General features: G+C 55.2%; 1 protein-coding gene across 7 annotated transcripts in view; it reads right to left on the bottom strand.

Annotated features, from left to right (window-relative positions):
• SFXN5 (sideroflexin 5) overlaps window positions 1-26,022 on the bottom strand; it is a 107,614-nt gene that overhangs the window by 22,889 nt on the left and 58,703 nt on the right. For 6 of the 7 annotated variants that reach the window (XM_036435713.2, XM_036435712.2, XM_036435711.2 and 3 more), the window contains 3 exons: window positions 19,356-19,446; window positions 5,124-5,239; window positions 3,087-3,172 (listed from right to left, as the gene is read on the bottom strand). In XM_036435713.2, the coding sequence (XP_036291606.1) occupies window positions 3,087-3,172; window positions 5,124-5,239; window positions 19,356-19,446 (293 nt within the window). The remainder of the gene's footprint in view (window positions 1-3,086; window positions 3,173-5,123; window positions 5,240-19,355; window positions 19,447-26,022) is intronic. The other variant, XM_036435714.2, reaches the window with a different exon arrangement.

Consider the following 26,022-nt stretch of genomic DNA (forward strand, 5'->3'; position numbering starts at 1 on the left):
CACCGGGGGTGGGGACGCCTTCCCCACCCCCTCCTCGGCAGGGCCCTGCCGCTAGCACCCCGCAGGGGAAGGCCATGGGGTGCTGAGTGCGGCCCCTGCAGGGAGCCGAGGGCCTGCTGGATGCCCGGCCTCAGGGGACGAAATGAAGAAGTGGCTGAGTGGTCATCCTCCAGGAAGGAAACTGAGGCGAGGGAGTCTCTTGAACCAAACCGACCCAATAGTGAGAGAACAAGAACCCAGAGTTCACTCTCCTACCAGGAGTCTCAGCAGGTGCTGCTACGCTGGCCCTCCCACCCCCCAGTCTTGCACCTCCCACCCCCATCCATGAATTAGTCAGTCTTGGAGGACATCCACTGGGTCTTTTTCATTTTGATATTCCTGGGCGAACCCGGGCTGGACTCTCCCTTCTCCCCAGAGACTGACCAAGAGACTCCCGGGAAGGACCAGATGGGTGTGTGGGTCTACCCATCTCCCGTATGGTGATACAGGCTTTCTGAGGCCAGGCCCCCAAGCCCGCTCCTCCCCGGTCTCCATGCAGGGCGGGACCCAAAGACATGCAGATGTGATCTGAAGACCCCACGTACAAAGCCAGCCAGTCTCTACGTACAAAGCCAGCAGTCTCTACGTGCCCAGGGGGCTTCTTTGGACCTTGAGCTGAGCCAGACTCGGGGCAGCCAGGCTCTGAGCAGATCCCAGGCCAGCGAGGCTCAGAACTAGAACCGGCCTCCTACCTTCGTGCCTCTCAAAGCCGAGGGGAAGATCCTGAACTAATGGGACACGAACCAGCGCTGCACTTTCTGTAAACTCAGCTCAGGTGCCCACCGGGGCGGCCTCACAGACCACATCCTCCCCCGTAACTGCAGGCGCAGGGTTTGGCCGCCTAAACACAGAGCCCGCCTCCCCCATCTCTCCCGTGGTGTGCTGCGGACCGCAGTGGCTGGTATTGGGGGACAGCCTCCGTTCTCAAGGCAGCTGGCACCCAAGGCTCAGGGGCACAAAAGCAATGGCCTTCCCAGGATCTGTTTAGTTTTGCAACTTACATACGGGATTGATTGTCTTCTATCCCAGGGCTCAACATGCCATGCCCCGACCTACACCTAGCAGCAGGGGCGGAAAGGGGTGGGTGTGAGGGTGGAGCACACTTAGCTTCAGGCCCACGTGTTGCCCAGAAAGCCCTCCCTCCTGCGAAAGTCCCATTTTGCTCTCAAAGTCAACTGCAGCCCCTCTCCTGTGGACCAGCCTTCCTTGCTGCTGGGCCCACAGTGCTCCCTCCCCTCAAGGTCACCTTAATCCTGTCCTCACATTGCCCCCCGTCCCACCGGCAGCTGGCCTGTGTGTGGGTCTACCCATCTCCCGTATGGTGATACAGGCTTTCTGAGGCCAGGCCCCCAAGCCCGCTCCTCCCCAGTCTCCATGCAGGGTGGGACCCAAAGACATGCAGATGTGATCTGAAGACCCCAGAGGCAGCCAGTGTGGCAGGCAGAGCACTACAGCCACGGTCCTGGGCCACTGCTGCCTCTGCCATTTCCTAGGGCAGGGGTCGGCCAACTCATTAGTCCACAGAGCCAAATATCAACAGTACAACGGTTGAAATTTCTTTGCACAGCCAAATTTTTAAACTTAAACTTCTTCTAACACCACTTCTTCAAAACAGACACTTCCAGGCCGTGGTATTTTGTGGAAGAGCCACACTCAAGGGGCCAAAGAGCCACATGTGGCTCTCGAGCTGCAGTTTGCCGACCACTGTCTTAGTGTACAAGGGTAAGCAGATGACAAAGCCTTCGCCTTCTTTTCCTCATCTGTAAAACCAGACGCCATATTTACCTCATTGCACTGCTGTGAAGGCTAAATTCACTTCATTCATTCATTCATTCATTCATTCAACAAGCACGGAGCATCTACTGTGTGCTGGGAACTGTGCTCGATGCTTTGCCGGGCAGTAGAGAAAAGGAATTTGCTTGTCATTGTGAAGATTACATTACAGTGAGGCGGGCAGATAATAGACAACCAGATGAAGAATCTCAGCTAGTGCTAAACAGTGTGAATCAAAATAAGGCATCGTGAGCAGAGTGGGGGTGCCTGTTACCTCCGTGGGGTGGTCAGGGAGGGCCTGTTTGGGATGGAATCTGGGCAGAGGCCAGGCTGAGAGGCCTGGGATGCAGTCAAGTGCTTGATGAATAGTAACTGTTATTATAATTCGTGTTGTGGGAATAAGAAGGTCTCCAAACTGAAGAGAACATCCTGCTCTGCCCCCCACCCTTCCCTCAGCTTACGCTGCCCCCAGCCCAGCTGAGCTCCCTCCAGGGCTGGACCCCCAGGAGGGAGGCAGCGGTCTCCTCCGTGTTTTTTTCCTGCACCCCCAGGGGTCTGCACCTCCAGGCTTTTATTCATCTGTGCCCCCAACCTAGACCCTCCCCGCTCCTTTCCTCCCAGATTCACCCTAATCCTACCCAAAGTGCTTGAAGATGGGCCCTGACCTCCCTCCCTCCCTGCTCAGCTCCTCCTTCCAACAGCATTGCAGTCTTCATGGCTCACTTTCACACCCATTAATTAATACAATCACTCTTCCATTGTTTTATTACTGCGTCCCCTCATTTCTCTTCAGTCATTCTCTTCAGCGTGTGTTCTCCGAGCATCCCTCCGAGGGAGGGGGGAGGGGGGCACTGATTGTGTGTTAGAAATGGAGAAACTGAGGCTCCATGGCATGGACATGCCTCATGGTGGATGCCAGGAAGGGGTGGTGCTGGCTCCATATTTAGTCCTCGGACTCTCGTCACAGCTGGTCCTGCCCTGTGCAGCAATAGCGTGTGTACACACACACACACACACACACACACACACACGCCAGAATCTCCAGTTGTTCAGGGCAGGGCTAGCCTCCCCAACAACCTTGCACGGGGTTCTGCACAGAGAAAGCCCATGAATTCTCACAGATCCCAGCAGTATTGCCTGGGAGAGTCTGAATAACACCCCACCACCACCACCACCACCACCACCACCATCCCATCCCTTGACCTGGGCCAGCAGTCCCCTCCCTCCCCCTCATGCCCAGTGGTGGCCCCAGGGTCCCGGCTGCCCCAACTCACTTCTCTAGCATGGACATGACGATTGGAGGGAGCACCAGGATGGGCATGGGGAGGACCACTCGCGTCAGTGCCGTCTCCAGCAGGGCCTGAGGGGCGAGTAGAGGCTGTGGTGAGTGGGGCCTCCAGGTTGGGGCATGGCCGCTGGCAGCCAGTCCCACCCCTGGGCACGGAGGTGTGTGCATCAGGCTAAGCAGGTCTGGCTGAGGGGAATAATTCATGGGTTCGCTCACGGAGCTGCACTCCAACAACCCAGAAAGCCACCACGCCTTCTCAGCACACATGTCTGAAGAGCAGATCCCATAACCTGCCACACGTGGGGGGGGGGCGGGCAGCAACACAGAAGTGCCCAAGGGGGTGCCCCGGGTGGGTGGCAGGTGCCGGGGCTTGGGGGGAAGCAACAGGAAAACTTGAGATGCTCTCAAGTCTAAGCAGGCCCTGGGAGGACCCCAGCAAAGAGCAGGGGCCTGGTGCCGAGGGGGGACAGAGACCCTGGGAATGGCCGTTTTCTGACATCCCTTAGAGACCAAGATCCGAGGAGGAGGAAGAGGAGGAGGAGGAGGAGGAGGAGGAGGGGGAGGTTTCCTTGGTGACCAGGGGGAAGGCCCTTCTGCTGAGTGTCTGCGAGTCTCCCGAAGGGCTCTGCCTGGGCCTGGCTCTGGGACTCCCTAGGGATTCCGGCTGAGGGCACAGTCAGGGCACAGCTCAGTGGCACCCTTACATGCTGCAGGTCATTGTGGGGAGTCCCTTTAACCCCTCAGGCTTGGGTCCTCCAGGAACGACTGGTAGCCCCCAGATTTCTGGTCTTCCCTCGACAGCAAGGGGCAACAGCCAGGCTGGGGAGCAGCCAAGGGCTGCAGAGAGCTTGGGGCTCCCGCCATTTGGACCACAAAGAGGATCATCAACATCAGCCTCCCTCACAGCAAGTCAAGAAAGAGTAAGGGTTAGAGAGGAGGTTGGTCCCAGGGAGGAAACTGAGGCCAAATCCCTTCGGATGACAGGCTCAGGGAGGGAATTTCTCCCAGGAACAGGGTCCTTTGTGACCAGCCTCAGGAAGGCCTGGGAGAGGGTTCCTCCAGGCTCCCTCCCAAATGGGAATGAGGGGCCCCAGAGCTCATGTGTGTGAGGGGGGGGAGCAGGGAGGGTGTTGGAGGGGAGAGGGGGCGCAGCATTGGCGCTGGCAACCTGAGCCCCTTTCCTTCAGAGCCTTGGTTGGGCACTCACTTTCCCCGAAACAGAGGGGAGGGGAGGCCGGTGGGGAGAGACATATAGAGGAGGCCGCCCTGACAGAGGCGAGGCTGGGCCTCTGTGGGAGCTGAGGAGGGACAGTGCCTGGAGCAGAAATGCTACCTCACCGCTGAACCCCGGGCCCCAGCACCTGGAAGCCAGAGCAGGGAGAGCCACTGGTCACCTGGGGAGAGGGCTGGACACAAGCTTACCGGCGTTAAAAGATATATTACAATTGCTAGAGTGGGTGAGGCGGTGACACCGAGGTGGGAAAGGGCCCTCCAGTAACAAAACACCCCCCCCCCGCCCCTCCTCTGCAAGCCCCAAACTCCGCACCTTAGCGCACTCACTCCCCAGTGAGGCGCCAAGTGCAGGCGGCTGATTAGCACAGAACACACAGCACCGCGCCCACACTTCCTCCTCTGACCCAAGGGGACGTGAGGGCCAGGGGCCCGGCCCAGGCCCCGGGGAGGGAAGGGAAAGCTCTGGGGTCCATCCTGCCGGCACCAATTAACAGGCCAGAGAAGCTGGGCCCTGAGGGGCTGGGAGGAGAGACAGGGACAGTTCGCAGCGGTGAGGAGAGGGCATCTGGAGAGAAGCAGGGGCGTCTAGGGGCCAGGTGAGGCTGGGCCAGGCCTCCAGGCTGGGCTCCTACAGTTGGCAGGTGGGGCCGGGTGAGGAGGAGAGACTAAGAGGACAAAGTGAGGGTGCTGCGGACAACAGTCTTTGAAGAATGAGAACATTTAGGGGAAACCCACACCCTCCCTGTGGCTCCCCCCACCTCCCCACGCCCCCAGCCTTGGGAGGACCCACATGTCTGGCTGCGATCCTGGAGGAGCCCACGAGGTTGCCGTCACCATCCATTACATCGATCCCTTCTTCCAGCTCCCCGTACCGCATCAGGACCACGTTGCAGATGTTGGCGCTGGCTGGAGAGAGAGGAAGAGCAGGAGTGAGGGGGAGGATGGCATTGCACTTGGTAAGACCACTGGGCTCCACCCTCGCCCAAGCCTTCCTCGCCCAAGCAAGGGCAGCTGGCGGCGTTCTGAATAGATGCCAAGCTTGTGCTCAAACGCAGGGGGGGATGGTGTGGTTCTGGTGCCTATCGGCTTGGTGAGGGGTCTGGGGGACCCCGAGAACCTGGTGAGCAAGGCTGGAAAACAGCCGCTGTTAGGGAGGAAGGGGGGACTGCTCAGGGCTTACAGAGCGGCCAGTGATCCAGGAGACCGCCCCCTGCAGGCTGGCCAAATGGGTGCCCATCTGGGGGGCTCTCTGGCCTGAAGACACATCCCCACCCCCAGTGCCTAATGCTCCCCCATCAGCAACTCAGCACCCCACATCCAGCCCCTTGCTCCTCAGAGCGAATCAGGTTCCCAGAGATTTGCTTCTCTGACAGCAGGTGCCAGAGCGGCAGGAACCTCAGTGCTCACCCAGCACCGCCCCCTCATCATATGGATGGAACATTGAGGCTCACGGGGGAGGGGGGGGGAGACGGGGGGGGGGGGTAGGGATTTATCTGAGGTCACATAGCAAAGTGGGGCAGAGCTGGAAGGTCACAGAGCCTGGTCCTCTGGATACCCTGGAGATGGGGAGAGGGCGGGGTCAGGCAGGGCTACAGGAATATCCTACCTTTGGCTTCAGAAGGCTGGTTCATCCTTTGACCATGCCCACCCACCTCAGCTGAGAGAATGGGGGCCTGGCTGAGGGGAGGGTTCCTGGACCCATAGTAAATGCTGGATGCCAGAGTTTGGGGGCCACCCATCAGCTGGTGGCTAGCCCCCGGGGACTCGCAGGGCTGGGCCTGGGCCTGGGCCCGAGGCTGGGTGTGGGTGCTGACCTCACCTGAACTCCTCCAACTCTGCTCCAGGATGCAAGTGGGGGTCTTGGGGGTGGTGGGCTGGCGGGTGGGGAGTGGGGGGGTGGGTGACAAATGTGGAGCCTGCCTGCTTCACTCCTCCCCCCAAAGCGCCTTGCTGTGTTTAAAGTTTTAATTTTTGCTAATTAATGTCAATTAATTTTGTATAATGAGTGTTTAATTTTGGGGAGTGTGTGAGCCTGGGAGCGACTGCAGTTCTGGGCTGTGAACGCTGATTAGCATCAACACCTGCTGCTTCCCCGCTCCCTCTAGTGGGGGGGGCGGGGGGACCAGGGTTTGGGGAGCTGGAGGGCGGCGGGGCCTGTGGGCAGGTGGAGTGGGAGGAGGACCGCAGATGCTCCTGGTGCCTGAGCCAACGCCGGGCGCAGAGGGGCCCGGGGTGCTCGCAGCGGGGGGACAGGGTCCTGCAGGTGAGGGGTGGCACAAGGCCTGGGGCCTCCGAGCCTCGGTCTCCTTTTCCGATAAAGTGGAAGATGGAAAATGCAGAGGGAAGACCAAGAGGCTCTGCGGTCTTTGGAGAGAAAACCCAGTTTTTAAATGCGTTTGCAGCACAGATGTCATCTCTGAGTAGCCCTCACGTGGCCGCAAGACACTCAGCCGCGGTGGTACCCACGGGCAGACCTCCTCTGCGCCAGGCCACGGCTGTCCACCGGGCAGGCGCTCAGCGGGCTGATTCAGTGGCTCTCAACCGGGTTGATTTTGTGAGACACCTGGCAACATTTGGAGACATTTTTTGATGACCACAGCCTGGGGTGTGCAGGGGTTGCTATAGGCCGGCGGTCGGCAAACCGCGGCTCTCGAGCCACATGCAGCTCTTGGGCCCCTGGAGTGTGGCTCTTCCACAAAATGCCATGGCCTGGGCGAGTCTATCTTGAAAATGTGGCGTTAGAAGGAGTTTACGTTTAAAAAATGTGGCTCTCCGAAGAGATTTCAACCTTGTTCTGTTGATATTTGGCTCTGTGGACTAATGAGTTTGCCGACCACTGCTATAGGCCATCGAGCGGGTGGAGACCAGAGACGCTGCTAAGCATCCTACAATGCACAGCACTGCCCCACAGCAAAGAATTATCCGGCTCAAAACGTCAGTAGCGCTGATGTTGAAAACCCCTGTGTCGCACACATCTAGAGGCCCCAGGGTTAGGAAAGTGAATCTGATGCCAAGGAGGAGAGGCTGGGAACCCGGTTTCGGGACAGCTGGGCTTGGATTCTAATTCTGATGCCGAATCTCCCGCTCCTCGCCCTCAGAGGGGAGCTCCCGCCAGCGCTGGCCCCCACCGTGGCCTTGGGAAGGCGGGCACCCAGCCTGTGCGTTCAGTGGCGACAGCTTTGCTCTTGGTCCTTTACCCCCTGGGGCTGCCAGGCCTGCCATTCCCAGGAGACCCAACCCAACCACCGGGGAGGGTCCTGGGGGTCTCTGCCCCCAAAGCCATCCGCCTCTGCCCTCGGGGAGCAGCCTCCTCCACCGCTGTTCTGGGAAAGACAAGGCCACAGGAATGTGGTCCAGGAACGAGCCTGGACTTCAAGTCAGGAGGGCAGCTCACTCTGCAAGCGCCTCCCCGCTCCCCTGGTGCAGGAGGCGGGGCTGCAGGGAGGGCTCCGTGGGATCTCCGGTCGCAGCCTCTGCACCAGTGCTCACGCCCGGTCAGGGGAAGCCAGGAATGGCAGAGACATTTCCAGCTCTGCGTGTGCGTGTGCGTGTGCGTGTGCGTGTGCGTGTGCGTGTGCGTGTGCGTGCGTGTGCGTGTGTGTGCGTGCGTGTGCGTGTGTGTGTGCGTGTGTGTGCGCGTGTGTGCGTGTGTGTGCGTGTGTGCGTGTGCGTGTGCGTGTGCGTGTGCATGTGCGTGTGCGTGTGTGTGTGTGTGTAGGAAAAAGTGACAGAAAAAGAAAAGAGAGTATGGATTTGGAGCTGATGGTCCAGTAGCCATAGGTGACATCCTGCTTGCTCTCATCAATTTTCAAATATGCGATGTATTATAGCTACATCAGGACAGAGCAGGACTTGGGTTCAAACACAAAATGACTTGAAGGAGAAAGAATGAAAGGGGGTAAAACCCAGCCCCCTCCCCCCCTCCTCAGCGCCTCCAGGGCACTTTTCGGCATGGGGAAGCTGCCCTCTCCTCTAAGCTGTCCGGGTGGGGGAAGAGGCAGCAGAGAAAACCCTAAAAGCCACCTCAGAACGAGGGCAACCCCAGGCTCCTCCCTTAGAACACCCTCATGCTCACTGCCCACTCAAACGGCACATGCACCGTCATTGCTTCTGCTGACTGTGTATACTGGTTGTCCATGTACTGGGCACCTGCTGTATGCACAGGTTAGCTGCCTTTGAGCAGCGAGATGGCTGGCCTGCTCCAGTCGTTTCATTGCCATGATCTCATCCAGAACGTTCCGTCCTGCCCTCTTCCTTCCAGGCCACCCCTGGTCCCTCCCATCGGCTCCTGGCCAGTCCAGCTCCCGAGTCACAGATTCTGAGAGCCAGAAGTGAAGAGCAAGTGGAAAAGACAGAGAGAGAGCAAGCGAGACCAAGACCAGCCATGGGTGGCCACGCTCTCCTCTCCAGCACACCAGCAAGACCAACTATTGACAGTATCCCAGGTTAATTAAACAGTCTGTTAGTGATCATGCTAAGAAAGCTGGCACATTTTCAACTCAGATTGACATCATTCAAGACTCGGGCATCACTGACGTTGGAGCAGGGATGCTGGGAGGTGTCCCGGGCGGAGAGAGAGGATGAGACATCGCTGTGTGCCGATGCAAGCTCCGTGTCAAGCCCTGAGGAAAGCAGGGCCTTGACTGCCACAGACGTTCTCACGGCAGACCCGCCATGATGCAGCGCCATGCCGGTGTGAACAGCTAGGAAGTGCCCCGTGTGAAAGGGACAGTGTGGGAAGAAGGAGGAGCAGCAGACACAAGACAAACGTGCAAGAAAGTTCTCAAAACTAAGACTACAGGAAAGCTTGGCCCCTGAACTAGCTCAGACACCTGGGAACAGACACATAGATAAAAAGTTAATAGTCGAGCCCTGGCTGGTGTGTCTCAGTAGTTAGAGCATCGGCCACAGCACCCAAGGGTTTCGGGTTCAAGTTCCAGTCAAGGGCAAGTACCTGGGTTGCAGGTTCAATCCTCGCCCATGTGCAGGAGGCAACCAATCGATATGTCTCTCTCACATTGATGTTTCTCTCTCGCGCTCTCTCTCTCTCTCCCTCCTCTCTCCTCCTACTATCTCTAAAAAAAAATAAATAAATAAATGGGGAAAAATTCCTCAGGTGAGGATCAACAACAAGAAAGAAAGACTTAATAGTGCAGAGACTATTCCACCTGGGGAGTGGAGGGGATGAGTTAGTAGTAAAGCAATTGTATCAACTCACAAGGAAGGACGCTTCAAATATGGGGGCGAAGCAATAGGCTATCTATTCACTTGGGGCAGTGGTCGGCAAACTCATTAGTCCACAGAGCCAAACATCAACAGAACAACGATTGAAATTTCTTTTGACAGCCCAACTTTTAAAACTCAAACTTCTTCTAACGCCACGTCTTCCAAATAGACTCGCCCAGGCCGTGGTCTTTTGTGGAAGAGCCACACTCAAGGGGCCCAAGAGCCCCTTGGGGCTCGCGAGCCGAAGTTTGCCGACCAGGGACTTAGGGAGACTAAAACACCAGAACTCCTCTATCCCAAGATGCATTTTTCTCATATTTTAATGTTTGCAGAATCGAGGTATGCCTAACAGAGGGTGCTTGAGGGAGGGGGATCTTGCCGGCTCCCCATCACAATGGCCGGGTCATGGGTGAGCGTAGCCGTGTGTCTCTGTTCATTCGAGCGTCACCTCAGTGGCTTACCGCGATCCGCATGGAATCTGAACTTAAACTTAGATCCCTAATTGTCGCCTAGAACTTCTTTTTAAAACGTACACTAGAATGGAGCGCGGACGCGAAAAGTTATTGTGCATGCGGAAGATCGTCTGCCAGATACCAGGCAATGCAATTAGAGGCGGCAGAAATTGCCAAACCATAGATAGCTCCCCTAAAGAAATGCTTGCCCATATGTACAAAGAGACATTTACAAGGATGTTAATTATAGCGCTGTTTGCAAGAGCAAATAATTAGAAACAGCCTAAATGTCCACCATTTACGGAATCTGCATGGAACGCTCTCCAAAGCAAACTTATATGAAAAGAGCTACTGCGTCCGCACAGAACAGTTTACGGAACGCACAGCTCGTAACGGGTGCGTGCACATCTGTGTGCACGTACACCCACCCGCGGAGTTTCGGACGCTTCACGCTGCACCGGGCACTCTCCTCGGGGAAGGAACCTAAATTTAGGAATCCGGGGGAGCGTTGCAGGGCTTCCACTTTTTACCCTAAAAGTCTCTACACTGTTTGCATTTTTACAATGAGACTAGAATCATGCTTTACTTGTTTAAAAATGGAAAAGAAATAGCCAAACTTCTTGAAGTAGATCATAAAAGTTTGAAAGCCAGCAGGGATTTGGTGTGACCTATTCATGGGTCTGACACTCAGGCATCTATATGTCAGAAACTACCTAAGGAACCTGATGAACTTCAGGAATATTTTTTCTGCAAGTAAAGAAGAAAAAAAAGAGCTGAAACCGGTTTGGTTCAGTGGATAGAGCATCGGCCTTCAGACTGAGAGGTCACAGATTCGATTCCGGTCAAAGGGCATGTACCTTGGTTGTGGGCACATCCCCAGGAGGGGGTGCAGGAGGCAGCTGGTCGATTTCTCTCTCATCGACATTTCTAGCTCTCTATCCCTCTCCCTTCCTCTCTGTGGAAAATCAATAAAATATATTAAAAAAGAAAAAAAATGAAATTGCAAGTGTAACCAAATAGAAACTGCAGATAAAGAATCCCCACTATTCTCCTGTATGCTTTGAAATTACACTGGCTCTTTGGACATGGATTGTGAACAGCATCACAACCACCACTGTCTTTTGCAATCTCTGCTTCTCATCTTGACCCTTCCAGCCCCCGGAAGATGAGGAGAAGGCTGAGACAAACTCTGTGGTGTAGAAGAAAGTAACTTGAATCCTAACCAGTTTGGCTCAGTGGATAAAGTGTTGGCCTGCGGATTCAAGGGTCCCAAGTTCGATTCCAGTCAAGGGCATGTACCTTGGTTGCGGGCACATCCCCAGTATGGGGTGTGCAGGAGGCAGCTGATCGATGTTTCTCTCTCATCGATGTTTCTAACTCTCTATCCCTCTCTTTTTCTTTCTGTAAAAAATCAATTATATATATATATATATATATATATATATATATATATATATATAGTTTAAAAAGTGGCTTGGATTGAACATGTAGTGAATGCTTATTTATCCTTCAAATGAACAAGAAATACAGCCCTTTCCTCTTCTCAATGACTATTGTATTAATGCCTCTTATAAGAGAGGCATCTTAGAATAATGTGGCATTCAATATCTATTCTGTAAGCTATGTGATAAGAAATGGGAAAGTGACAAAATGACAAAGAGCTACTAATATTACTCTATTAGGGAGGCTCATGGTGACTGACTCAACAGCTATTCTACCCCCAAAAGATTAGTCTAAACTGATTGTAATAATCCCTCCCTTGCCAGCAATTGGCTAGGAAAGAACATGTGATCGGTCCTAGCCAATGAGGAATGGCGGCAGGGGTCTTTTAGGAAAGGGCTGCTTTTATTTAAGAAGAGGTAGCGGGCAGTGCCTCCTGTCCTCTGGGCAGTGGTGGATCTGAATGTGACCTTTGGGATTGCTGGTGCCATCTTCAGGGAGCTCCAGACAGAGGTGGAAGGTGAGTCCCCAGACAGGGAAGTGGAAGGAAAGGCCCTGGATGTTTCACCCAGAACTCGACCTTTGTAAAGTGATAGATTCCTTTGTACAGATGCTCAATGTCATTGATAATCACCAGAGGAATGGAAATTCAAAGCATAATGAAATATCAACTCACACCTGTCAGAATGGCTGTCATCAACAAATCAACAAACAAGCGCTGGCTGGGATGAGGAGAAAAGGACACCCTCTTGCATAGTTGGTGGGAATGCAGACTGGTGTGGCCACTGTGGAAAGCAGTACGGAGTGACGTCAAAAAATTAAAAATAGAACTGCCATTGGACCAATGGTTCCACTTCTAAGACTATATCTGAAGAAACCCAAAACACTAATTCAAAAAAATATATGCACCCCTATGTTCACTGCAGCCTTATTTACAATAGCCAAGACCTGGAAGCAGCCCAAATGTTCATCAACAATGAGTGGAGAAAAAAGCTGTGGTACAGTTACACAATGGAGTACTAGTTGGCCACGAAAAAGAAGGAACTCTTATCCTTTGTAACAGCATGGATGGCCCTGGAGAGTATTGTGCTAAGAGAAATAAGCCCGTCAGAGAAAGACAAGTATCACATGCTTTCACTCATGCGTGGACTCTAACGAACAAAATAAACTAACAAACAAAATAAAAACACTCTCATAAAGACAAAGAACAGACTGACAGCTGTCAGAGGGGAGGAATTTGGGGAGCTGGGTGGAAAAGGTGAAGGTATTAAGAAAAAATAAATAAATAAACAAATAAACAAATTCATTTATTATTTAAGCCAGTTTGAGTGGTTTGTAATATGCAGCAAAAAAAATCCATAAAATTGTATAAAGAGCTTTAACAATTAAGAAAAAGATAGTGATAGAAATTACTGGAAAATATTTGAGTAGGAATTTGTAAAATGTTTTAAAAAATCAATGAACGTGCACTCAATCTTATTAATAATCAAAAGTAGATTTTTGAATATCAGAAAAGATAAATCTATAGCAGTTCTATATGTTTTGGAGATTGGTTAAATAGAGTATGGTTTGCTCACTTTGTTGATGGTGTATTCTGTCATATGGTTTAAAATGTAGTCAAAGAAATAATCCTTCTCTCTCTGACATATACTTTTTAAGGTGTCTTTAAGAAACTCTATCCTGACTCCAATATTCATCTGTATTTTCTTCTAGAAGCTTTCACTTTTTGTTAAAATGTGTTTTTATTGATTCTAGAGAGGGAGAGGAAGAGAAAGGGGGGAGAAAATATCAATCAGCTGCCTCCTAAATGCCCCTTAGTCTTAGTGGTGATAGAACTTGAAACCTAGGCATGTGCCCTATCAGGGAATCGAACCGGCCACCTCTCAGTGCATGGGATAATGCTCAATCAATTGAGCCACACTAGCCAGGGCTAGAAACTTTAACATTTCACTTTTCACATTTCAGTCTTTAATCTACCGGGATTTCTTTTTGTGTGTGGTATGAAATAGGAATCTCTCTCTCTCTCCCCTCCCTCCCCTTCCCCCACCACATTCCTTCCTATTTGGAAACCCAAATGCCCAATACACCTAAGAAAAGGTCCTCAGCCGTACTGGAAATTGGAAAAATGAAAATGAAAAAGGAACCATTTCATATGGACAAACATTTTTAAAGATTGATAATACCACGTTTGAAGAAGATGTACAGAAACAAGAGAGTGAAAGCCAGTACGCTCACTGGGAAACGTAGAAAAGCTGGAGATGTGCAAGCCCGCGGACGCACTCATTCCACATCCAGGTGCAGACTCTGGACAGCCGACCCTCACCCCGGCTGCAGAGTGGAAACCACACCTCAGAGCCAGGCCTCACATCTGGGTAAAGCTCCCCGGTGGTCATTTGAAAACCTCTGTCCAGGAGAAGACGCCCCTCCAGCTGTGCCCAAGGCCAAGTGCACGAGGTTGTTTAGTGCAAGGGCAATGCTATGCATAACAACAAGAAACTGGAAACAACCTAAATGTCCCCATGAATCAGCTGTGGAATAGTCTTAGAGTAGAATGCCTACAGCAGCTGAAATGAATGAATATGTGTTTTATTTATTTACTGACTTACTTATTTTAATATGTGTTCTTATTGATTTCAGAGAGAGGAAGGGAGAGGGAGAGAGAGAGACAGAAACATCAATGATGAGAGAGAATCATTGATCGACTGTCCTGCACGCCCCCAACGGGGGATTGAACACACAACCTGGGCATGGGTCCTGAAGGGGAGTCGAACCAGTGACCTCCTGGTTCTTGGCTTGATACTCAACCACTGAGCCATACCAGCCGGGCAGTTTCACTTTCTTCATCCTACCAGACAAAGCGTCTTGGAGGTGGTAGTGTGTGAGCTGAGAAACAAAGGCCTGGCAGCCAAGGGAAGGCAGAGGGAGGGCTGAGGTAGCGTGAGGCATGGTGACTCCAGGCCAACAGGGCTGTAGACAAAGGCTTGGGGCAGAGAGAGAGGCAGGAGGGAAGCCACACGTTCCCCTGGCTATGGCTATGGCCACGAGGAATCTGAGTGGGCCACACCTGGGGGCTGTGGACACCACATTATCATTGACCTGGGTGGAGGGAGCATAGGTCATGAGGCCCAGGACACAGCCGGCACCCACTGGTGTCAAAGGAAGAGGAATGGGTGAGGGGCAGGCCTGGGCTGAGCCTGGGGCAGGTACACTGCTGTGGGCACCTTCTGGGGAGGGTGGAATGAGCAGCAAGGCGGGAGCAATGGCGTGGAGGTAGGGTGGGGTGTGTGTGGGGGGAAGACAGTGATACCAAGACCCCTGTGGGCTGGACCCCAGGGAGCATGGCGTTGGGGGCAGACGTGGGCGACACGGGCACACTGTGTGAACGAACACAAGGCCTCGCAGAGGCTGCCCAGACATCCTGAGAAACGGGCGACTGGTGAATGCCGAGATTTCTTCATGGGAATGAAATAAGTCATAACATTTAACATAAGAGACTGCCGTCGACAGCGCAGGGAAAAGTCACTCCCCAACGAGGGGATGCCGAGGCTGGCATTTCTGGGCCGGGCGGGAAGGTTGCTCCCTCTGCAGGGAATTGGCGGGCGGGTGGGTGCTGGGGCCCAGGCCTCCCCAGCAGGAGCTCAGAGCCCACACAGGGGTCTTTATGAGCACAGAGCACTGCTTGTGCCTGCTCGGCATGGATTCAGCCAGGCAGTCTGGGGGTGACCTTCAGAGCTCCCTGCCCTGGCTCCTGCTCACATGTACACAGGAGCCTGAGTACACGGCCACGCTTGCCAGGTGACCCCTGGGGTCGCCACCTCTCAGCTCTGCCCGCCTTTTCCTGACAAGGTGCACCTACTCTTCTGGCCAGCCCATATGGCCCCGGCGGGACCTCCTCTTGCCGGTCATTGCTCCCAGCCCCCCCTCCTCCCTCCCCGCAAGGCCTCCTGTGAAGGGAACGGACTCTGCGCGCGGAGCCAGGCGGCTGGACCTGGAAGCTTGTACTTTTCCGATGCCGCCTCAATTGACCTTTAATTACACTGTTTGCCCAGCTCCCCAAACCATTAACTTCCACCTCACAGCAACTGCACGTCAATTAATGGAGGGCCTGCTCCGAGCTCCGGCTCCTGAACACAATTAAGCGTGACAGTCCACAAATAAGAAAGAACTGGAGAATTAATTAAGGTCTAAACAAATTAATTACCAGTCCCCAATCGATTCTGATGCCAGCGCACACCGTCTTTCCTAACATGTCCATGTATAAATAGAAACGAGATTTCCCACATGATTGCTGTTCCAGACCAGGGTCCGGCACAGCTCTGAAACCACCTCGGGGGAGAGGCTGCAGGGAGAGTCCTTGTGGCTCCCCACGTACTACACACACACACACACACACACGCACACACACACACGCACACGCACACGCACGCACACGCACACACACACACACACACGTGCACATGCATACCCCCAGCTGAAAAATCAGGGGCCAAACTAGAGGTGGTCCTGGTGGGACAGGGCACAGCCGGCCTCTGGACCACGCCCCTCAGTTTCTCAGTGACTGAAGCGGAGGGCATTCAGTGGCTGGAGGAGCCTGGGCTGTGGCCAGGACAGGAGAACGTTCAGTGAGTCCGAATTCGTTTCTTCTGCAAATGGGATGGCTCCCTCTGCCTAGGGTCCTCCCGGAGAGAGAAGGAGGAGAGTTGAGGGGAACAGAGCCCCTGGGGGAATGGGGAGAGCTGTGGAGCCCCAGGAATACTGGGCTTTACAAGCCCCGGGGAGGCTGCGGCCCCAGCAGAAAAGGGCTGAAGTAGGACCTGGTCCCAGGCCAGGGAGGGGGGGGGGGAGTGGCAGAGTCAGGCGTGAGCCAGGTGTCCTGGGCCAGGGGTCTCAGGCCTCTCTCCTGGACAGCACCAGGGTCTCAGTGCAGAGAGCAGTCCTCCTGCTTCCTGGACCTCAGCCCGGGGGCAGGAGCCCAGTGGGAAGAAGCAACTGACCCCCTGGAGCCTTCTGGTTCCCCTGAGTCTGAGTTTCCAGCCGGCCCAGGAGGCAGAGTCGGGAGGTGGCCTCTGAGCACAGTGCACCGAAGCCCCTTCAGGACCCTCCCTCACCCTGAAGACCCCTTTTTGTTCCATCCTCCTACAGACACATCCCGACACCCAGGGCTCAACCCGTCACTTCCCTTGTGTGCTCACAGCTCCGGGAGTCCTGTCTTCCCACCCGGCCAGGCCTCCAGAGGGGCAAAGAACCCTCCACTGGGGAAAGCAAGTCCTGAGCGGCCTTCTCAGGGGTCTGAGCCGTGGCCCGGCCCCGTCTGGCCCAGCCTGCCGTGGAAAGCAGGGCTGGGCAGCTGGTGGCACCAGCACGCCGTGGAAAGCTTAGAGATCTTCTGTCCTGGCCAGAGGGCCCTGGGGATCAGGTGGAGGGAGGCCCTATGCACGGACTAGATGGTGGCCTGAGAGGACCAAGGGAATTTTGAACCCCCGGAGAGAGAGAGGCATGCCCATTACCACTGTGTCAGCAATGACCAGGGGCGTCAGCTAGTGACCATTGGCAGTTGGGCCTGGGATGGGCATTGGGTGCCAGAAAGACGGAAGCTTGAATGTGGAGGAGGTGGAAGGCGGGCAGGTCCACAGCCAGGACTTGGGCATGGACCTGAGGAAGGGGCCACAAAGGGCCTGCTTCTCTCAGGATTCTGGCCAGCTAGGACTCTCAGGGCTGCACACCACTCAGAGTGCCGCCTGTGCAGCTGGCCAGGGGTACACAGGAGCACTAGGCCCCTGAGTGGTGGCTGGACGTGTGCGAGAGGCTGTAGGCTCCTCCCCAACAAGAAGGCAGGAGAGGAGGAATCACGCTGGAGCCCAACCAGAGACAGAAAGTCTCAGGTGGGGGTGACAGAAAGGGTCAGACCTGAAAGCAGGGACCCTCCTCCTGCGTTCAGGAGCCCCACAGAGGTGAAGACCCCCTCCAAGGTCACCCTGCAAGACGGCCAGGAGAGCAGGGCTGGAATGGGCCCTGGCGGAGTCCTTGTTTGGAGCCTGGCTCAAGGACAGATTACATCTCAGCCGAGTCCCGGATCCAGTCCAGGGCGGCTGAGAGCTGCCCCCTTCTCGGGCTGCACTTACCCCTCCAGCCCAGGATGGTGAGGACCACGAGAACAGCAGCCGTGTTCACTCAATGAGGCCCCTTAACAAAGTCAGATCTAAAGAGTCATTGCATTAATGGCCCACACTAGAAATAGCTGAGGGTTCATTAAAAGTGTGGAGTTGCTATAGCAATTATCTGGGTTGGCCAAGGCTCATCAAGCAGGCTGGTCCCGGGAGTCCATTAGCCTCTGGGCCACAGAGGAGGTGGGGCCGCCCCGGAATGGTCTCCCGGGAGCTTTCCAGGTGCTTCAAGGCGCTCTCCCTGGAATGGAATCTGGTCTGGGGTCTCATGTGATCCTCTCACAGCTCTGGCCTGTAGGAAGGTAAGTACTGGTGCCCATTGTACAGATGGGGAGACTGAGCTCTGGAGGAGGAGAGCAGGGTCTGGGCCATGAACTTGGGTCTGACGCCCAGCCCTTTAGATGGAGCCTTGGCACCAAGGACGTCACAGGACCCCCTCACCCTGGGGCCGCCCCCCCCCCCCCATCTTTGTCCTCTGGCCTCAGGTGGGGAACTCAGTGTCATGGTTCAAACCCTGGCTGAGGCTCCTCTTTGGATTACTGATCACCGGCTGCCTCAGGTGTCTTTCGATGTTGTTTATTTCTTTTTAATTTTTAAAAAACTTCCCAAAGGGGTGCCCTTCCCAAACAAGGTGTGGGCTTCTTAACACATTGCGGACGGATCACGAGAATTCTCCCTTCACATTACAAAGTATACTTTAAAAAGATATTACCTGGTAAGAACACGTAATACGTAACTTCAAAGTGCAGTGGGCATTTAATTTTAAAGTGTGCCTTTCACGTTTATGTAAAACTTTTTTTTGTATTTGTTTAGTAGAAACTTACCTGGCCTCTGGGTAAAGCCAGCACTAAAACTACTGGCCCGCAATGTGTGAGAGCCGCCTGGGCTTTGAGGATTTCCAGGCCCAGGCCTGGGGCATCTGCTGTGAGCTCAGAGGCCCCGAGGCCAGCACAGACTGGGCTGAAGGCAGACGAGATCCCCTCTGCACACACTCATGCGCCCACAATTACCCGGAGGTGCGTGGGGGCTGCGAAACCCAATGGGCCCACAATTCCCAAGGAACCCTAGACTAGCGGGAGCTTTGTGTCAGGAACTGGGACAGTCTGGGGAGGCCCGGGCACCTCCCTCCAAATAATGTGTCTACATGCCGAAAACAAAGGAATTCCATTGAAATGTCATCAAAATACTTTAAAAATTGTGATATAGTAATAGATTTGCCTTTTAACTCATGAATTAAAAACAAGATCTACCAGCGGATCTGTTGGTACTAATTTTGAACCATATTTTAAGGTCTCTGCAGCTGTGATGAGACATGAGAACATGTGTGATTTCTATTGGTGACAGTCACCGGGCCTGCTTGTTACCGTGGTTGGCTGCCTACATTCATAAAGGAAGGAAACGTTGCATTTCAGTTAGAGGTTAGTATCAATTCTGCCCCAGCCAAGTTCCTGGGATCCACTGCCTTCTATCTCCTGACCCTGCAGGGACCTGGGATCCCAGGCTAAGAAACTCTGTGTAGAATTTTGGACACAGAGCTCGTCAGCCTGGCCCCTGTTACCTTTTCCTCTATCGCCACACGTCCTGTTCCAGTTGTCCCTGCGAAGAAACACCTCCCACCCCATGTCAGGACCCCCTCCCGAGAGCACAGAGAGCCCCATAGACCCCCATGCCCATGCACACGCATATGATGCACACACACACACACACACACACGCAGATGCTCAGCACTGTGCAGCTTACCTACAGCGGGGAAGGGCACAAATCTCTGGACGAGAAGGCGGGTGGCCGGGGTGAACTTGTTGGCTTTCTGAACCAAGACATTAAGGCCCACCTTGGAGAGAGAAAACAGAAAGAGCACACGGTGCTGCAGCCGCCTGTGGGAGGGAGGGGGCAGCCTGGGGGAAGAGCGGAGAGTGAGGGGCGCCATCTTCCCCTGCCGCTGTCCCCCGCCCCCGCCCCTCGATTGCGGAACTGCAGTGTGGCTGTTTAAAGCGTCACTGCCCCATCATCCCATTAACCGGCTCCTCAGAAAGGAGAGAGGTAAAGCATCAGCTGTGTGTGTGTGTGTGTGTGTGTGTGTGTGTGTACACACATACACGGCCTCTCTCAGCGGGGGAAAGTGTAGGTGGGGTGGTTTCTGTTGCAAATAAATGTAGTGTGGGACCCCCTTATTCCCAGTCTCTAAGCACCACATTTCTGGGCTCCGCTGTGAGCCCAGGCATGGGCCTGGCCAATCATGAGGTCTCAGGAGGGTGAGGTCCATGCACCTGCCCACAGGTGCCTGCGGAGCCAAGGAGAGCAGCCCAGAGGCGGGCAGGGGTGTGTGTGTGTGTGTGTGTGTGTGTGTGTGTGTGTGTGTGTGTGCAGTGGACATCCTGGGCTCCGGCTTGTCGTCACTCACCGGGCCCAGGACACCAGAGACCCCTGGCCTTCGCCTCGGGCTCTCCCCACTCCAGTTCATCCCCACGCTGCCCTCGGTCTTTCCAGAGCACAGGCCCAACCACAGTCACCGCCACCCACTCCTCCCCACGATCTGGGCAGGAAGGTACCAGCTCCACGCAGCAGCCTTGGCCTCCGTGACCTCAGCTCCCCACTCCCCGCCCCATGCTCTCCTGTGAGTGCAGGCTGCTGTGTATCGGAGGTTACGTGAGAGTCTGGCCTCAGGGCCTTGGCCCACGCCAGTCCCCCTGCCAGGGACGCCTTCCTTCCTCTCCTCGATCCTCGCCCATTCTCACGGCCCACCTCGATCCCCGCCTCCAGGATCACTGCCTACAGTGGGAGCAAATGACCTTTAAACCCTTAGTCACCAGGCCTCTGAAGCCTTGCCTCGGTTTCCTTGCCTGTAAAAAGGGACAACGTCTACAGCATCATAATGAGATACGGAACCAAGCTGTCAGGAGAATGTACATAAGTGTTTTAGCATAAGAGGCCTCAGCCGAAACCAGTTTGGCTCAGTGGATAGAGCGTCAGCCTGCGGACTGAAAGGTCCCAGGTTCGATTTCAGTCAAGGGCATGTACCTTGGTTGTGGGCACATCCCCAGTCGGAGGTGTGCAGGAGGCAGCTGATTGATGTTTCTCTTTCATCGATGTTTCTAGCTCTCTCTCTCTCTCTCCCTTCCTCTCTGTAAAAAAAAAAAAAAAAAATCAATAAAATATATATTTTCAAAAAGAGGCCTCATTACACTAAGCTCTATAAGAATGATGTCGCCTCTCCCTGGCAGGAAGTTCCTGCCCTGCACATCACAGCCCCTCCTTCCCAGCCTCAGAATGCCATGGGGGTGTGATGTCCTCCGCCAGGCTGGGAGGGAGGGAGGGAGGGAGAGAGGGAGGGAAGCACTGTCTCTTTTTCATCTTCACATGCCCAGCAGCTAAGGCAGTGGACGGCATGTAGTTCACACTGAGTACACGGTGACTGAGGAGTAAACCCAGGAGCCAACACAGAGAGGAATGTGTGGGGAGATCCGCCAAGGGAAGAGGGAAGGTGGGGTCAGTCCAGGCAGAGGAGCGGGGCCTTTGGGTGGGGAAAGCATAAGCTCAGGCAGGAGAGAGGAAGCAATGTGCCTGTGGCCAGGAGACAGGTATGCAGAGGCTCTGCTCCCCAAGGGAGGCCAGAGCCAGCCCTGCCCTGTGGTATTCCTGGCCGGGCGGGCGGACGGGCGGTCCCAGGGCTGCCTGCTCTGGTCTGGCACACCTATTGGCTCAGCAGACCCCTCACCCGCAGCCCTGGCTCTGGCTTCGCCCTCCTGCATTGCTGGGGAAGAGGCTTAGCCTGGGGAGGCCTCCAGGGCTGCTGGGCACCGGCAGTAGCCAAAGCAGGGCACCACAGAGACCGTCCAGGGACCCAGGAAGACAGCATGTGCCAGCCAGCCACCCCTTGGCTAGCCCAGGGCCCCACAGAGCCAGAGGGCAGCCAGGCACACACCCAGCCTGGGCCCCGGGGTGCCTGGCCTCCACTGGAAGCCTCACGCTGATGCTCAGAGTCCAACCCTTGCCCTCTGCTTGTTCAAGGGGTGCTGGGAGGCACAGCAGTTGGGACATGTTTTGGTGGGGCAGCGGGGCGGCTGGGGGAGCGGCCACATACACCGGGCCCTGCTGCCCTGCTTCCCGGCTGCCCCTGCCACGCAGATGGAACTCATCAAGCCCAGCTCCCAGCAGCCAGTGGCTGTCAATTCTGTGACTCAAATGGTACCCTCCCCCATAATACCAGGGACTGTGTTCCCACAGAATGCAGAGAGGGAAAGTGTGGAGAATGGTGGGAAGATGCCCAGCCACTCACCTCACATGAAATAAACCCCATTACAAGGCTTCTATTTTTGTTGTTGTTGTTGTCATTGTTAATCCTCACCTGAGAATATTTTCCCATTGGTACTTTATTTTATTTTATTTTTTAAATATATTTTATTGATTTTTCACAGAGAAGAAAAGAGAGGGATAGAGAGTTAGAAACATCGATGAGAGAGAATCATTGATCAGCTGCCTCTTGCACACCCTCCACCGGTGATGTGCCCGCCACCAAGGTACATGCCCTTGCCCGGAATCGAACCCGGAACCTTTCAGTCCACAGGCCGATGCTCTATCCACTGAGCCAAACCAGTCCCGGCCCCATTGATATTTTAGAGAGAGTGGAAGGGAGGAGGAGGAGGAGGAGGAGGAGGAGGAGGAGAAGAAGAAAGAGGAAGAGGAGGAAGAGAAGGAGAGAGAGAGAGAAACATCAATGTGGAACGACACATCAATTGGTTGCCTCCTGCATGGTCCCTGACAGGGCTGGGGATTGAGACTGCAACTGAGGTATTTGCCCTTGACCTGAGTCGAACCTGGGACCTTTCAGTCCGGGGGCTGACACTCTATCCACTGAACCAAACTGGCTAGGGCCCCGCTACAAGGCTTTTAGATGGGGCGTTACCCCTTCTTACAGATTCAGAGACGTTCAGACAGGATCAGGTTAAGTAATTTTGTCCAAGGACAGACAGCTCTTAGGAGGCAGGCGAAGCTAGGATTGAACCCGGGGACTGCTAATTCCAAAGCTGTGTTCTTAACCACCGTGCTACTTCATTTCCAATTGTCCCCCACCTCCATGAGGAGTGCTTTAATGCCAGACGTGCCATTTAAACCTGGCTGTTCGCACAGGAAAGCCCCCCTGGAAAGACAAGCTTGGGGCTGGGGCCCCGAGGAGTGGAAGCGGGGAGGCACTCCAGGCGGGGAAGACAGAGCCCTTGGAATCCCCACCCAAACTGGAAATCAGAAGGTCTGGGTTCGAAACGCGCACATGCATTTGGAACGCTGCACAGGGTGAGAGGCGGGGGGAGCAGGAGCCCCCCAGAGGCCGGCGGGGAGCTTGCAGGCAGGCGGGGCCGGAGTGTGGTCCAGGGCAAGGCAGAATAGGGGCCTCGGTTGCAGCAAACCTGCAGACTTGCCTCCTGCCCTCAAGCCTTCCGCTCCCTGGCTAGGATGGCACAGTCCAGAGTGACTGACCCAGCCTAGAGAGGAAGAAAGGAGAGAAAGCCATGCTGGGGGATCAGGTCTCTTTTGGCATCCCCTTTCCCAAAGCCAACCCGAGTCTCCCCAACACAGACCGGGTAAAACACACACACACACACACACACACACGTGTCTGAGTGCATGGCCAACAGGCGCATTTCCAGGGAAGGGGCTGGGGACGAGTGTAGTGGGGAAAAGGTGATGGGCGGGTGGCAGGCAGGCATGAACGCAGTGAAGGCAAGTGGCCACTCACCCCCTCTGCTCCTACGGGCCCCAACACAGGCCCTACGGTCCCAGCAGCGAACATGGCCGCAGCCCGGGAGAGAGCCAGAGTGGCTGCCCACCGGGGGCTGGGAGCCCGTCTGTTCGGGCTCCTCGGGGCCCCCTTGGCCTGGAGCATTTGGTGGAGCCCATTAAAATGAAAAAGCCAAGTAGCTGGTGGCTCTGAATGCCAGCCCGTTTTCCCTGGCATGGTGGGTCCTGTTTAAGGGGACCAGCTGGCATTAGTGGCACACAACTCGTCACGAACAGCAGCTAGCGATCAGAGAAATCTGAGCTAATAATCGGGTTTGGGGAGAGATAATGAGCTATGGAACCGTCGCTGCCGAGGGTCCCCCTCCGGTCTGTTTCAACAGCCTCCAAAGAAGCCACCGAGCAGAAAGGAACCAAACAGGGGCTCCATTTGGGTGGAGGGGAAAACAAACAGGGGGTGGGTTTTGCACAAGAATCCACACGTGGCCGGCAGCCGGGGATCCTGGGAGAAGCCAGAAGCAGGGTGTCGACCAGCAAAGGCCCAAGGAAGCGGCCGGCCTTCTCTGGCCGCTTCTCGCCAGCTCCGGCTCTCGGGCCGCTGACGTTGCCATGGGCAACCGGCGGGAAGACTGGCTTCCTGGAAATCTCCACAAGTGGGGACCGACCAGCACCAAGGCCTGGGGTGGGTGGGAGCCCCATGACACAGACCTTCAGGGTCATGAGCCACGTGGCATTAGCTGGCTCCTTGCCCAGGCCAACAGCGGCCTAAGTTCTGCAAGGCAGGCAGGGAGACACCGATGGGGCTTGAGCAAGGCCTGCAGCCCTCTCTCACCCGCCCGTGTCCTCTCTGCCGGCCCGTACATGGATGTTCCGAGGGGCTTCCGGCATTCACCGTCACACACCCCAGAGGAAGGCGGCCTGGCTCTCCCGCGCGCACGCCGGGTTCCTCTCCCGTCCCCAGCTCACGCCTCATGCGGGATGCCTGGGAGTCTCCCACCCCACACCCAGCCCATCCTGAGAGCTCCCTGTCCCATTTCCCAGACACCTGGCTGCTCCTCTCCCTCGGCTCCCAGCACTGAGCCTGAGCACCAAGCTCCCTGCTTCCGCTCTCGCCCCCTCCAGTCCACTACACCAGCATGTCAAACGCAGAGGCTGACACGGGCCAAGAGAACGAGGCATGTGACCTGTGGGCCGCAAGCTTGGCGTGCTTGCATGCACAGCAGCCAGAGAGACCCCCTCCTAAATACGGATATCAGCTTGCATCAGCCTTTCCCTGGCTTCTCGTTGCAATTACACCCGCGCACAGCCTCACGGGACCGCCTGGCCCTGCTTGCAAGGCTCCAGCCACCTCACCATTGCCCCTGCTCCTCTGATGAGCCAGTTTTCTCTCTTTCTCTCCAACCCCCCTTCCCTGCCCCACTCCATCTCTCTCTCTCTCTCCAGGGCCTCCAAGCACTGCCCCTCCCTGGACTTCTTCCTTCCTGATACCTATCGTGGTCTCTAAGTACCTATTTATGTACCTTCTTTTTTTAAACAAAATAATATATATTTTATTGATTTTTTTACAGATAGGAAGAGAGAGGGATAGAGAGTTAGAAACATCAATGAGAGAGAATCACTGATTAGCTGCCTCCTGCACACTCCCCACTGGGGATGGGCCCTAAACCAAGGTACATGCCCTCGACCGGAATCAAACCTGGGACGCTTCAGTCTTCAGGCCAATACTCTCTCCACTGAGCCAAACCGGTTTCAGCTATTTACCTTCTTAAACTGTTGTAAATCAAAGTAATACGTGTGTAGGATTTAAAAACGGGATTTCACAGAAATGGCTTTACTTGCGGGCTCTTTACTATAAACATCCAACTCTCCTAATGGGCCCCAAGCACTGGGCTCAGAGCCTCTGTCTCTCTCATTCCTCACTGAACTCCTGCCTGGTGGAATGAGCAGGTGCTTCATCAGTGCTCCGAGGATACATCACGTGAGTGCTTCGAAATGAGGAGGGGAAAGCTAAGAGCCACAGGACACTGGCCCTGGGCAGGCCCCGCTGTCCACTTCAGCGAACAGCTCTCCTAAGGCCGCCTGCACAGACGGCTCATCCACTCCCCCGGGAGGAGGTGCTGGAGGGTGGCCCCAGGCCATGAGGCTTCTGGGAGGGAGATGCCTGACCGAGCCCTGAGGGGTGAGAGGGATGCAGCCAGGTGAGAAGGAAGGGTTCAGCGGGCTGCAGGGGCGGCTCTGTGGACTCACGGTGCTTGCCATCGGAGGTCCAAGGGCCCCTGGAGAACAAGAGAAGGGGGCATGCCTGGGAAGAGGGTTGGTGTGAGGTCAGAATCTATCTCCACTCTCAGGAGGTGGGAAGTAATGGAACCAAAGGGTCACCGTGTGTGGTGGGTGCTGGAGGGCAATGGCTGGGGCAGGTCAAAGACTCTTGGAGGTACCAAAACCTCCCACCAGATGGCGCTCACGGTAGAATAAACTCGGTGACAAAGTGGCCCATGACTCTCTGATGTGCCTGCAACCCCAGCCAGGCTGTTGCTTGGAGGCAGGCTCAGGGGCAGAGGGCCACGCGGCTGGGTCAGAGTCAGGTACAGGTGAAAGCACCCGTCGGCTCCTGCTGTGCCTGAGAGGCTGGTGTGCCAGTTACACTGACCAGACCTGACCCCGGATCCATAGCCCG

This window comes from Pipistrellus kuhlii, unplaced genomic scaffold (genome assembly GCF_014108245.1).
Source record: "Pipistrellus kuhlii isolate mPipKuh1 unplaced genomic scaffold, mPipKuh1.p scaffold_m20_p_13, whole genome shotgun sequence".
Classification (NCBI taxonomy): Eukaryota; Metazoa; Chordata; class Mammalia; order Chiroptera; family Vespertilionidae; genus Pipistrellus; species Pipistrellus kuhlii.